The sequence below is a fragment of the Tamandua tetradactyla genome, chromosome 5 (genome assembly GCF_023851605.1).
Source record: "Tamandua tetradactyla isolate mTamTet1 chromosome 5, mTamTet1.pri, whole genome shotgun sequence".
Classification (NCBI taxonomy): domain Eukaryota; kingdom Metazoa; phylum Chordata; class Mammalia; order Pilosa; family Myrmecophagidae; genus Tamandua; species Tamandua tetradactyla.
In genome coordinates this window covers 76,595,503-76,610,650 of record NC_135331.1, presented here as the reverse complement: position 1 = coordinate 76,610,650, position 15,148 = coordinate 76,595,503, and the positions used below count along the sequence as shown (strand labels likewise).

The window sequence follows — 15,148 nt, the reverse complement described above, 5'->3', positions numbered from 1 at the left end:
AAATAAATAAGATTAGAAATGAAAGAGGAGACATAACTACTGACCTCACAGAAATAAAGGAGGTAATAACAGGATACTATGAACAACTTTACGCTAATAAATACAACAATTTAGAAGAAATGGACAGGTTCCTGGAAAGACATGAACAACCAACTTTGACTCAAGAAGAAATAGACGACCTCAACAAACCAATCACAAGTAAAGAGATTGAATTAGTTATTCAAAAGCTCCCTAAAAAGAAAAGTCCAGGACCAGACGGCTTCACATGTGAATTCTATCAAACATTCCAGAAAGAATTAGTACCTACTCTCCTCAAACTCTTCAACATAATCGAAGTGGAGGGAAAACTACCTAATTCATTCTATGAAGCCAACATCACCCTCATACCAAAACCAGGCAAAGATATTACAAAAAAAGAAAACTACAGACCAATCTCTCTAATGAATACAGATGCAAAAATCCTCAATAAAATTCTAGCAAATCGTATCCAACAACACTTTAAAAGAATTATACATCATGACCAAGTAGGATTCATCCCAGGTATGCAAGGATGGTTCAACATAAGAAAATCAATTAATGTAATACACCATATCAACAAATCAAAGCAGAAAAATCACATGATCATCTCAATTGATGCAGAGAAGGCATTTGACAAGATTCAACATCCTTTCCTGCTGAAAACACTTCAAAAGATAGGAATACAAGGGAACTTCCTTAAAATGATAGAGGGAATATATGAAAAACCCACAGCTAATATCATCCTCAATGGGGAAAAATTGAAAACTTTCCCCCTAAGATCAGGAACAAGACAAGGATGTCCACTATCACCACTATTATTCAACATTGTGTTGGAAGTTCTAGCCAGAGCAATTAGGCAAGAAAAAGAAATACAAGGCATCAAAATAGGAAAGGAAGAAGTAAAACTATCACTGTTTGCAGACGATATGATACTATATGTAGAAAACCCAGAAAAATCCACAACAAAATTAATAGAGCTAATAAATGAGTACAGCAAAGTAGCAGGCTACAAGATCAACATTCAAAAATCTGTAGCTTTTCTATACACTAGTAATGAACAAGCTGAGGCGGAAATCAAGAAACGAATCCCATTTACAATCGCAACTAAAAGCATAAAATACCTAGGAATAAATTTAACCAAAGAGACAAAAACCTATATAAAGAAAACTACAAAAAACTGTTAAAAGAAATCACAGAAGACCTAAATAGATGGAAGGGCATACCGTGTTCATGGATTGGAAGACTAAATATAGTTAAGATGTCAATCCTACCTAAATTGATTTACAGATTCAATGCAATACCAATCAAAATCCCAACAACTTATTTTTCAGAAATAGAAAAACCAATAAGCAAATTTATCTGGAAGGGCAGGGTGCCCCGAATTGCTAAAAACATCTTGAGGAAAAAAAACGAAGCTGGAGGTCTCGCGCTGCCTGACTTTAAGGCATACTATGAAGCCACAGTGGTCAAAACAGCATGGTATTGGCATAAAGATAGATATATCGACCAATGGAATCGAATAGAGTGCTCAGATATAGACCCTCTCATCTATGGACATTTGATCTTTGATAAGGCAGTCAAGCCAACTCACCTGGGACAGAGCAGTCTCTTCAATAAATGGTGCCTAGAGAACTGGATATCCATATGCAAAAGAATGAAAAAAGACCCATCTCTCACACCCTATACAAAAGTTAACTCAAAATGGATCAAAGATCTAAACATTAGGTCTAAGACCATAAAACAGATAGAGGAAAATGTTGGGAGATATCTTATGGATCTTACAACTGGAGGTGGTTTTATGGACCTTAAACCTAAAGCAAGAACACTGAAGAAGGAAATAAATAAATGGGAGCTCCTCAAAATTAAACACTTTTGTGCATCAGAGAACTTCATCAAGAAAGTAGAAAGACAGCCTACACAATGGGAGACAATATTTGGAAACGACATATCAGATAAAGGTCTAGTATCCAGAATTTATAAAGAGATTATTCAACTCAACAACAAAAAGACAGCCAACCCAATTACAAAATGGGAAAAAGACTTAAACAGACACCTACCAGAAGAAGAAATACGGATGGCCAAGAGGCACATGAAGAGATGCTCAATGTCCCTGGCCATTAGAGAAATGCAAATCAAAACCACAATGAGATATCATCTCACACCCACCAGAATGGCCATTATCAACAAAACAGAAAATGACAAGTGCTGGAGAGGATGCGGAGAAAGAGGCACACTTATCCACTGTTGGTGGGAATGTCAAAGGGTGCAACCACTGTGGAAGGCAGTTTGGCGGTTCCTCAAAAAGCTGAATATAGAATTGCCATACGACCCAGCAATACCATTGCTAGGTATCTACTCAAAGGACTTAAGGGCAAAGACACAAACGGACATTTGCACACCAATGTTTATAGCAGCGTTATTTACAATTGCAAAGAGATGGAAACAGCCAAAATCTCCATCAACAGAAGAGTGGCTAAACAAACTGTGGTATATACATACGATGGAATATTATGCAGCTTTAAGACAAGATAAACTTATGAACCATGTAATAACATGGATGGACCTAGAGAATATTATGCTGAGTGAATCCAGCCAAAAACTAAAGGACAAATACTGTATGGTCCCACTGATGTGAACGGACATTCGAGAATAAACTTGAAATATGTCATTGGTAACAGAGTTCAGCAGGAGTTAGAAACAGGGTAAGACAATGGGTAATTGAAGCTGAAGGGATACAGACTGTGCAACAGGACTAGATACAAAAACTCAAAAATGGACAGCACAATAATACCTAATTGTAAAGTAATCATGTTAAAATACTGAATGAAGCTGCATCTGAGCTATAGGGTTTTTTTTGTTTTTGTTTGCTTGTTGGTTTGTTTGTTGTTGTTGTTTTTTTACTATTACTACTACTTTTATTTCTTTTCTTTATATTAACATTTTATATCTTTTTCTGTTGTGTTGCTAGTTCCTCTAAACCGATGCAAATGTACTAAGAAACAATGATCATGCATCTATGTGATGATGTTAAGAATTACTGAGTGCATATGTAGAATGGTATGATTTCTAAATGTTGTTTTAATTTCTTTCTTTTTTTTTTTCCGTTAATAAAAAATAAAAATAAAAATTAAAAAAAAAAAAAAAAAGAATTTTCAGGGTGGGCCATGGTGGCTCAGCAGGCAGAGTTCTCGCCTGTCATGCTAGAGACCTGGGTTCGATCCTCATGCCTGCCCATGCAAAAAAAGAAAAAAAAAAGGAACTTTCATTACAATCTTTGAAATACTTTTAAAGTATTAAAAAAAAAACTAAAGGAACTTCCATTACAATCTTTAAAATACTTTTAAAGATAGATGATGGGCAGGCCACGGTGGCTCAGCAGGCAAGAATATCAGCTCAGAATGCCTGCTTGCCTGCCGTGCCAGAGTACCCGGGTTTGATTCCTGGTCCCTGCCCATGTTAAAAAAAAAAGAAAAAAGATAGACGATCACAGGTTTTCAGACAGCTGTGGGCTTATCAGCTCAGAATGCAAGAGGTATTCAAACTTTGCTGATTTAATGGATTGTAAACAAATTTTAATTACACATTTGGAATCCAAATTATATCCTTAGGATTTATTTGCTTATGAAAAGTCATAGTATGAGTTACAATATTGCAGATTAATTTCCACTTCATCAGATTAGTTTTACCATTCATTTCACAAATATGATTTGTAAAATTTCACAATACCTAAAAATCTTTGATACAACATTACAAAAAGGTACTTAAATATAGATGATAAAGATAGATGTTTGTCTTCTCCTTTTTGTATTGATATTAAATAAAAGATGGAACGTTTTTGTTTAAAACCAATTCTCCACATTCCCCCCAAGCACAATAAGTAAATGGCAACGTGAACAAAGGCTTCCTTTAAATCTGTTATTCAGTTCAAGTATGTGTTGGAAAAAAAATCTATTCTTTGTATAAAATATAACAACCTAAAGGAAAGTATAAATAGAAAAAATAAAACATGTAAAGGAGACAGTTTATTAGGCAAATAGCTTTAAAATCCCCATAGAGATCATCTGTCAGAAGAAGAGACTTCACTTTCATGGATTAAACATAATAAATTCTCAAAGAGCAATATTCCAACATGTTAATATGCTACAATAGATTCACGCATTTGAAAACAGTCCACCAGTCTTGACCAGCAAGTAGGAAATTTCACCAACTAATAGTTCATATAGTTGAAATGGAATAAGGATTTTTCACGCCAATGTCTTAGCGACATGGACTTTTCTGGATTGCAATGGAGCATTCACCAACCTTCAGTCAGTTCACACATAATGCAACTCTTGTAAATGTCATCTTCTCACACAGTAGCTGGGTCTTAAATGGAAAAAGTCTCTGTCTCTGTTCATTTTCTATCTAAATCATTGGAAGAGATTAGAGAATTGGCTAATGAAAACATCCTATTTTTTTTTTTTGAAATCAGTTAAAAAATCTAAAGTTATGAGTAAAAAGTAATAAAAGAAAAGTAGCTGGCTGGACATTCTCCCTTCATTACAGGAATATGGTAAAAATACAAGGAAAATGCTTAAGACCCTTAATTAGGAAATCTGGTCCCTTCGCTTGCTATGGGCTCAGGTTAGAGTAAGAGAAGAAAAAAAATTTTTGGCTGCAGCTTTAGTAAACAATGAATGACGAAAAATATTGCAGAAATGTCTTTAAGAGATCAGACAACTCAAAGCACAGACCTTATCACAACAATATTTTCTACATTCCTCCACAAAGCTTGGCAAATGAATAACTGAACCTTATCTTGGTGCCACGAGAGAAGGAAGTACTAGGTCCAGCATCAAAACAAGATTATGAAAACAACCAACACACAAACACAAAACAAGTTATTTTTTTTCTCCTGAATGATAAAGACATCATGTTTGCATATAGAACAGCTTTTGCATTATTGCTCTACATAGAAGAATATATTAAGGAACTCATAACAGACTGCACATTACAAACTTAAGGTTCTTTGGTGAAGAATGAAAGAAAACAGTATTTGAGCTTTAAACAAAATGATCTTATCCATTTTTGCTTTTATCTATTGATCCGTTGGATCCTCTCACAGAGGAGGGAGAGGTACTGTGTGAGCTTCACCATGGCCACGATGACCACACCACCCGCCATCATACACGTGGGCCAGAAGAGCGAATGGAACAGCACGTTGGAACTGTACAGTTTGGTTAGGATGACACTCTTCTGGTTCCCCTCTGGGTCAGAATAGCAGGAGAAGTGTTGGTACTTCCTGAAGTTTTCCATGACAACATTCACCAAGGACATGGATTCTTCAAAGTTTCTTCCACACTTGGGTATGTAGGAGCACTGTGGAGAAGGAGAGAAGCTGTCACCAGAGAATACTGAGCATGTGCATGTGCATGTGTGTGTGTAAGTATTTGGCACCGGGAGGTGTGGGGGTATTGATGACAACTTCAGAATTGGTGAAATCACCAAGGCAATGATCCTTCCCACATTCCTATGGGTGCCTGCAGACACCCTAGGAAATCACACATTGTTTTAAATGATTTAAGTATCCACCAAGATGTTCCTTGACAGCTGACCCATTTATTGTTTAATTATTGGTGAAAATCATATGGCTCCCAAAGGATTCTTTTTGCCATAGCTGAGCATGTTGAGTTTTAATTTTATTTCCTGTTGAACATAGGATACCCACGGAATCAGAGTACCAACCTTTCCCTCTTTTAACTGTCTCCATCTTTCCGGGTAATATCAAAAGCTAACAGTTCTCTCAGAAAACATAGTTTACTGTTATCTTTTGGGCTTGGCTTAGTTTTGTTCAGTCATGTTGCCTTGGTCACCTTGCCATGTTGTCAAGAAAACAGTGCCTCTGGGAAGTTGAGAAGAAAGGATCGAGGAAAGTGTTTGGATGTTAAACAGTTGAAGAGCTGTGGTGAGTGGTTTATGCCCACTTAGCATGCCCAAGTCACTTCTGCAATAAGCAAACATAAATAAATAAAACAAAACCAAATCAGCTTACTCTTCAACCACCACTCATCTGAGAACTTATGTCTTTCCTTTATCTTCTCACCATTTTATCTTTCTTGCTGAGACCTCTTCCACATGTCTCTCCTCTTTCTTCCTAAGCATTTTTCATCTTTTGCTTTTTTCCCCTTTTTCTCTCTCTCTTCCCTCCTCCCTTCTATCTTATATTTTCCTCTTTGCTTCTTCCTTCTCCTGCTTTCTCTCTTTTCTCTCTCCTTTCTCTGGCTACAGATGGAATTAAAGAGGTTCTTAGTAGTTTTTAAAAATCTATTTATAGGTTTTATTTTTGAGTATATTATTCCTAATTAGAGAGCAGCTGAGGAGAAGAAATCTCTGTAACCCTCTTTCCTTGGGCACTGACAAACCTGGGCAATGACAGAACTTGGGCAGTGATGAAACTGATACAACAATGGGATCTAATTTTTTTTAACATTAGGGAAAAATTGATTTGGCCCATTTTGGGGGAGTGATTAGGTCCCTTGGTTCACTCCCCCCCCATAGGAAAAAGATTTCTGGTCATTTGTCATACGCAATAACAAGTGACTGATTTGACTGACATCTCAATTAAACTGGTTTCTGACAGGCTCACTGTTAGTCCATAAAGTGTGTTGTGTGAAAATTATACCTCTTCTTCAAAATACTACTTTTTCTCCTGTTGGAAAATTGTCATAATAAACTGATTCTATGAAAATAGAACCATATTTTACTTCGATTTACCAAGATTTGTGACTATAAATATTCACACCTATGACTTTCTCCTTGTTACCCATGCCCCTGGGGTTGTCTAGTGCACAACCCATGTGACAAACACCAGCGGGGCAGCTCTGGGTGAATCCTGGGGTATGGGGTAGGATCTGAAACCCCAAAACAATTTAGACATACAGATTACATGGGAAGAAAAGATGAAAGAACTGGAATGAGCTTTCACTGAGAGAAGATGTTTGGATTATTCTTTCCCCTGATTTTATTAGTGGGCACCGGGCATGTTTGCTGAGTTGTAACCATTGGATTTATTCAGCCATACACAGTAAAACAGTCCTTGAATTGGTTAAAAATGGAAGATGAGCATGCTGGCATTTATGGTAGACCAGGCTCAAAGAGATGTGCTGATGGCAAGGTTGGGTTGATACCTTGAAGTTTAATCAGCAAAGAATATAAATGTGAGTTTAGCAGAGAGCTGGTACTAGCACAGCATCAAGGGTTTGAAAGTAGCTTTGGGAAAGCAGAATTTCCCAGTGAGTTATAATTTGGTGCAAAAATTGCTCTATGACCTCCATGAAGCACATTTTCTGACAAGTAGTTGCTGTCTGGATCAAAAAAATTTAGGGCAGTGTGGGGATGCCTTTCTTTTTGTCCTGTTCAAAACTTTAAAATTAAAATATATATATATATTTAAGTAAAGCATTAAAGTATGTCAGACAAGACATCTGTAGTTGAATTCAAATGGAGCCAATTTTGATTGCAAAGATATCAGGTCTCTATATTTTCTGCCAAGATAGATTATAGTAGTGGTTTCAGGGCTAATGGTATTGAAATGATCGCAATAAAAATGGCAACCCATTAAAAATAGCTTTTTCTTTTCTTATGCTTTGCTAATTGATTTGGCTTTTTAAATGTTTTTGAAGAAATGTTTGTCAACCAAATGACAATAATGCTTGTCACTAGGTAAGATACTTCCAAATAAAAGGAGATATAAATTACCTTTGAGACCTGCCAAGCAAGATTGCATTACAGGGCTGCTTATTAAAGTTTAGGGGCATCAGGGTCTCAAACGTGTACATTTGGGCTGGCCAGATGAGGTATCCTCCATCTACGGACTGACGTCGTTCCTCAGGGCAGATCCATGCATAGGTGCAACTGGAAATGGCCAGTGGAGAAAAGATAAAAGCCTTGTGCTTTTATCCTCTTATTGACCTTGCCACTACCCATCTTCTAACACACAAACAATGGCTCCTTCAAGACCGTTACTGACTCCTGAAGATTCTACCATAGTAAATTGCTCATTTATTTTTTCTACAGCTTGGTTATTCTTTTGTGATAATAAATGTATGAGGTAGTATAATGAGTCCTGACATGTTCAGGAAATCTGAGCTCCTATGTTACAATATTGAGCTACTTGGTGCCTGAGAATAAAATTCTTTATCCATTTAGTGGGGTGAATGCAGCCTTCCTTGCAGGGTCTTGGTAAGCATTAAATGATGAATATGCACAAGGCATCAATAGGCTTTGATTAACATCTTTCCTATTGGAATGTCACATTTGTCCACATGGTCTTCTATAGTCTTTAGTAACGTGCCACAGACTAAACCATGAAATGAGTAGGAGGACAAAATCAGTAGCGACATGGTTTTCATAAGAGCAGTCGTGCTCATTGGCTCTTGCCTCCCTCTTCTGGCTTTTTTGGTCCTAGGAGATTTGGCATTATGCTGAGTTATACATGAGGATTCCAGGTCTCTTTTTGTGTGGCTAAAATATAGCCATGTGTATGTTCCTGAATCTGGTATGAAATTGGAGTAAAGGTTTGGTTATCTTATGATTTCATCACATGTGTGGAGGATAATTTTATGTGATTGGTTTAGAATACATAGAATGCAGTTCAACAACTGGAAACTTTACTTTTGGAAAATAACATAAATAGAAAAGATAAAAATCCTATCATTTTAAGTTGTTCACTTTTTTTAGTGGGAGGTGAGCAGTCGGAAAGATTTAACTTTTAGACTCTGCATGATATATAACACAAAAGGACATATGGGTGATAATTTGATATATTTTGTACATATAATCTTACCTAAAAAATGCACCCAAGTACCTATCAAAATGTGTTACTTTTACTGTAGATATCATTCTTTCCTTTATGCCTTAGTATATAAATATAAAAACCTACTAAACCTCTGGGGCAGCCATTCAGTGGAAGATTTAATACCCATACTTCTCATCTTGAGTTTGTGAATAAGCTTTACTGCTTTCCCACAGTCCTTAGACTTTTGAAGCCCAGAATATCTTCTTTAGTATGGAAAACCACTGAGGGTGTCTCCGTGAGTGTGGACCTTTCCTCTCCCTGGGGAAGAATCCAGGCTCTTGTCAACTTTTGATCATCCCTCATTTTATACTGGCGATGAAGATCCAGCAATCACACCTTCTCTCCAATTCTTTAGAAAGCGACTGAAATGTCCTTTTCTTAGCCCTGTTTCCAGAATCATTTACATCAATTGAGTTATTTTTATTCTGATGATGGACAGAAGTTTTGAGAAACCACCTGTTGGACTCTGGTTAGACAGGTTTCACTAGGCAAAAAGTGTCATGGCTTCATCCTAAAAATACAAGATGTGGGGATAGCAGCGACGGAGGCGGAGGAAACTCACTGACTGACCTCTTTCTCTTTATAATGTAGGAAGGGAGCTATTCATTTCTCAGGGTCACCCCAAAGGGGTTTGTGCTTAATTTGAAATAAGAGATGTGCCTTATTTCAGAAAGGGCTTAGAACTTTAATGAAATCCAATCAATATTTATTTACTGTCTCTAGTGGGCTAGCTACAGGTGTCAAAAACACAAAAAATACAAGATAGATTGGAGAGAAATGAAAAGAGAAAAAACAAGATTGAAAGGATGAAACAGAAACAGGAATGAAACTAAACAGCATTCAATAAAGACTACATACATCACAAATGTGGGCCAAAAATTTACTCTAAGAAATCTTTAGCAGCCAGGGAAACCTGGTCCACAATGTTCGTGAGATAAAAACAAAAACATCGCTGTCATCAAGCATAAATATTCTTCCTTCCAAATTCAGATGATTTTCCTTTGAGTCCTCAGACAATGAATATTGCACAAATATTTTTTAAACACGTATCATATGGCACGCTTTTTGTTCCATGCTAGAGAATAAGACATAATCCTTATGTTCAAAGAATACAAAGAATACTCAGGTGATTTGTGGGTTCTTCTGGCCTCCAGGTATATTTAGAATTTTTGAGTTCTTTGAACACTAGTGTTGCAGAGGAGTTGAAAGAATGAATTTGACTTCATTTTCTTTACCCTTTGAGACTTCCTGCTGCTCACTATCACTTTTGAAAATGTGACTCCCAGAACATTTAGTTTAAACTGGTGTACTTTGTACCTCTGGTGTCTACTTGACTTTGGCAAGTAGATCGAGGAAAGGAGAACAGTATTCACAACTGTGTTAGGCGCTGTGAGTATTTTTCCAAATCAAGTCACAAGGCCCTCCAGAGAGGGGTTATCTTTTCTAGGGTTTGTTCAGAGTTTTCAAATTTATTACAGAATTACTACTTGATTTGGAGTAGAAAGGAAGTTTAAAAACCTAGGAAATCCACTAATGAGATGGAAGCCATCTGGAACCTCAGTTAGCCAATACCCAGACTTGCTTAAATCATGGAACTTCAAGATCTTTGCTGGGTCTGATTAGGCCTGATGGGAGTCAGATAACTCATCTGACCCTCTGTCCTGACCCTTTGTCATGGTCATCTTTCTCAGCAATGAGAAAGATGTTGGTTCTTTCTCCCTGCCTTCCCTCTAGATGCTTCATGCAGGCTTCTTTTTGAACATTCTCCCTTTCAATTCTGCACAAAGGAGCCCTCAGCTGTCCCAGGATTCAGTTTTGGAAGAGTGACTGAATTCTATCAATCCCAAAAGCATTTCAGAATCTGGGTCCATAATAGTTTCAGCAAGTGTCTGATCCCCAAATTTAAGGTGCGGGGTGCTATTATGGGGAAGTGTCAAGTTTAAGGCCTGTGCTTTTGCTTCTTGCCCCCTTCAGGGTGACCTTTGCTAAATAGCTGCTGTGCGTGCAAACCAGTGTTGAATATTCAGCCTTGCTCTCAGGTCTTTTACTTGCACTTCTCAGAATATGATGTAAATGGTATGGATTCTCATCCACTCCCTAAAAAATGCTCCCAGAAGAATAAATATTTCACAGAACGTAGACTCTTCAGAACTCTAGCCTATATTCTACCAAGAGAATGCTTTTAGTTTTTTTTTTTGAAAGTAGCTAGGAGGGGGATTCAGAGGTGATGACAGGGTGAGGGACCTGGAAGCCTCAAACTGAGAAGGTTCCAGGTGGGGCAAGGAGTAAGCAAACTCACAGAGGTAGTGCACGCAGAGAAACTGTCAGTCCAGGGTGCTGGGCTCAAGCTGATCTCACTGCAGTGCTTCACCAAGTCTCCAGAATGAGCTGGAGGCAGGGCTGGTCAGCATGTTGGGCCTCCCCTGTGCCAGCTGAAACTTTCGTGGATGTGGATGTGAATCACTGAAGCAGATCCCCTGATGCAGACTTGGGTGTTCATAGAAGATTACAGAGTCTCATTTGAAAAAGGACTCGATTGAAGGCTTGTGTCTGGGGAGGGTGGAGGTGACGTGTGCTCCAGAGTTCTGATCTAGCTTGATTGAGCTCTCAGTGCAGTGGGGTGTGTTCCACACCTTGCACCTCCCCACCCCATGAGGAATAACGAGCTTGGCAGGGATGCTTTCGCACCTGCAGCTGATCCTGGCCAGAGTCCCATGTGTGTGTGGGTGGCCCATGACAGGACAGTAGAGCTGTTCTCCAGGACAGCCAGCTTTAGGTTCTCAGATAAAGAGATCAAATTTTAATTGAGATCTCATCAGTTAGGGAATGTGTGATTTTGAAACAAATATTTCACTATCTGAGCTCAGCTTCCTTATTATAGAGTGAGGATATGAGTGGTACCTAACACATGGGTTGCTGCAGTAAATAAATCAGTACATGTAAAATATCTAGCACTATACAATGCCTAGTGGGCTAGGCACTGTAAATTCTTAATAAATTTGACTACTGTTATTTTAGGAGTTGGGCTTTAGTCAGGTTAAATGAGATTTTATAAATTCTTAGCATAGGTCACATGGTATATGGAAGGCACTGAATAAATGTTGGGTCTTTTTAATTTCCATTTAGATTTTCAGCATACTTTTCTTTATTTTCTTCCTTCTTTTGCTTACCCTACCAATGCTGTGCAGAGGAATTGAATATTTGTGTTCTGGGCTTTCACAGTATCCAAGCTCAAAGCTAAATAAAAGCTAGAGCAGTGGTTCTGCCTTTTCTTGCAGACATTTTAAATGTCACAAAAGGAGGAAGGGTGTGTTACAGCCCCTAATGAGTAGAGGCCAGTGATGCTGCTAAATATCCTACCCAGCGTAGGTAGGTCGGCACCCATGCCCCACCTCCAACAAAGAACTATCCACCTGGAGTGGCATTAGCAGTGAGGTGAGAATCTCTGGTCTAGATATGTATATTCCCTGAATTTTATTTAGGTAATCTGGAAGGCCTTAATTTGGGTGACAAAATGAGAGATGATGCTGAATTTGGAGCTGTAAATAACTGGTTAATTTATAAAACTTATTCTCTACTCCAAAATAATTGTCTTCCCATAATTATCAAGAAATGTATATATTTGACACAGTTGCTTATTCTGTACCAAACTACATTTTAAATCCACCCTCAAACCAGATGAGCACAATCTGAAAATCCCTGGTGGCTAAAAGAGGTTTTAAAGGCTTGAAGATCAGCAATGAGGAATTCACAAGAAGCAGCCATCGTGAGCTAAGGCTCGGCTGCTGCTTAGGATTCCAAGGCCAGCCTCGTGGCTAAGGGCAACAGGGGCCCTAGACTCTACTTGCAGCTCCCAAGACTGTCAGCTGAGCACTCCAGGAGCGTGTACCAGCTTATCAGCTTAAGCAACTTCAGTTATCATGTTGACAAGAGGCTGGGCACTGGATTTAAAGGCTAAAGAAAAAAACATATGAGAGAGTATGAAAATTTAAAATTAAAATCCTTTTGTGTCTTTCTGACATGCAGACAGCTTTATTGATATCCTTTTGCCTCCTGTTGTCTCAGAACCAATGTTCTTACAGTGCTTTATGTATCTCAATAAAACTGTCCATTTCTTGGTAATTGTGGGAGAGATCACTATTGTTAGTGAGCTCGGGGGAGGGTAACATGAGAGAGAGAATGACCTTGAGCAGTATTTTTTAGAAGCCAGGACTATCCTGCATATTGCTCATGCTGCATGTGTATATCATAGTTCAATCACCTCCTGATAAAGAGTTAACTGCATCTTCAGTATCAGTTCTCCTGCTTGAAGCCATGGACTACCTATGGAGACAGCCAGGAAACATTGACCAAGAAGACGAGTCCGGTCTTTGATGCCACTTTTCTCCTGGGGGCATCTGCTGATTATTCAAGGGGGCTGAAGGCTGGGGGCTGAATGGTATTTTGACAGCCGTGTAGAGCTAGGAGCAAGAGTTATCTCTAAGGGCCTACTGAGTCCTCTTCACTTGGGGTTAGGACTCGGAAGGGACATGACCTAGTAGTAATGGGCAATGTGCAGCAGTCAGACCCTCACAGAGACTCCAGCTTAAACATGAACACTCAGTTCCTGAATATGGAATGAGATGATCTTGATTGGCTGGTGTGCCTGCCCCCCAGCCTGGCTGAAGCAAATGGAAATAATTTCTTGAGAAGATGAGGTCTTTCCAGGTTTAAAATTATTTATATAGATAAAATTTCAAATATGATGCCTGAAACCTGATAAAAATAACCAGGAACAATAGGACAACAACAAAAAAGGGGAAAAAATAGAACAGGCACATAAAAACTTCAGCTATTCAAGTCATCAGACAAAAGTTTAAAACAACTATATTTTTATGTTTAAGGATTTGAAAGATTTAGAATATTGCTGAAAGCTAAACATGACAAAATAACTTGAGTGGACATTTTAATAATAGAAATAATAGATTTTAAAATATTTAACGTAGTAGAAATTAAAACTCAATGGATTACTTAACAATAGGTTTTTCAGAGCTGAGGAAAAGAATTTCTGAAATAGGTGAAAATTCAGAATGAAGCACAGGAGGACAAAAAGAGAAAAAAAGGGAAAGTAAGAGACAAAAGAGATACAATGAGAAGCATGGTCAACTGGAGTCTCAGAAGGAAAGGAGGGAGCGTATGAGAGCAGAGGTAATATTTGATGAGTTAGTGAATGAGGTGTTCTAAAATTGACCAAGAACATCAAGGAACAGGGTAAAGAAACCCTGGAAACACTAAGCAGGCTAAACAAAAATAAATGCACACCTCATTACATAACAGTTAAACAGTAGAAAACCAAAGGAAAAAACATTCTTAAAAATAGGTGAAGTGCATTTTCAAAAGGATAAATAGGCTGAAAGCTTATTCCTGGACAACAGCCACACAAAGCAGAAGATATGAAAATGGTAAATATGAGCATACGTCTATAGAAAGAACCACAATAATGCCTACATAAGTTTAAAGTATATATACAATAAACATGAGAACAGTAGGGTATGAGTTGAGAAGAGAATAAATGGAGTTAGTGTTTGAATGTTCTTAATAAATCAAGGCTGCAAGTTGTAATGTCTAGGTGCTGAAAGAGTAGTAAGAGAATAATAACTTCTGAGAAAATACAGAAGAAAATGAGATTATAAAAATAATCCAAGTTTACTAACTTATTATCTCTCCCTACCCTTTATTATCAACACCTCTTTTTAAGATGAAAAAGTCAGAATGGGCATTGCCCAAAGATCCCTCTATATTGGAAGAAGGGTCAAAGGAGAAGGTGGAGTTATAACAGAGAAAATAGGATTTAACAAATGAGTAATACTGCTGAATCACTACATTGATATTTCTTTTAGCCTCCAGTGTTTTAGAGCAGCTAGAAGGAAAAATCTGAAATAGTGGAATGGTAACCCTTAGCAAACTCTGAAATCTGTTCTATAACTACTTGTTGAAGTGTACTTTAAAAATTATTGCTTTCTCTCTCTTTTCTTTGTTTTCTTAGTTTTAAAATTAGGCAAAACTGAAAGATAGTGTTAAGGACACCTGCTTAGGTGATAAAACCATAAAGAATAATTAGAAAGTAATTGCCATGATAGGACAGTTATCTTGGGCAGGGGGTAGAGCCTCTAGTTATTGGGAGGAGGTATGAAGGGTGTTTTGGGGTACAGGCAATGTTTTATTATTTACATGGGGGTTATATTGGGGATCTCTGGGATAAATATTTGAGCTGTGCTTTTTCATTTTCTGCATGGTTCTGTATGTGTGCTATAC

At 37.8% G+C, this 15,148-nt stretch overlaps 1 protein-coding gene across 1 annotated transcript in view; it reads right to left on the bottom strand.

Annotated features, from left to right (window-relative positions):
* Positions 1 to 5,067: 5,067 nt before the first annotated feature.
* Positions 5,068 to 15,148, bottom strand: part of KCNMB2 (potassium calcium-activated channel subfamily M regulatory beta subunit 2) — a 126,557-nt gene continuing 116,476 nt past the window's right edge. Inside the window, exon 7 of the mRNA XM_077159376.1 lies at positions 5,068 to 5,376. Coding sequence (XP_077015491.1) covers positions 5,092 to 5,376 — 285 coding nt within the window. The 3' untranslated portion in view covers positions 5,068 to 5,091. The remainder of the gene's footprint in view (positions 5,377 to 15,148) is intronic.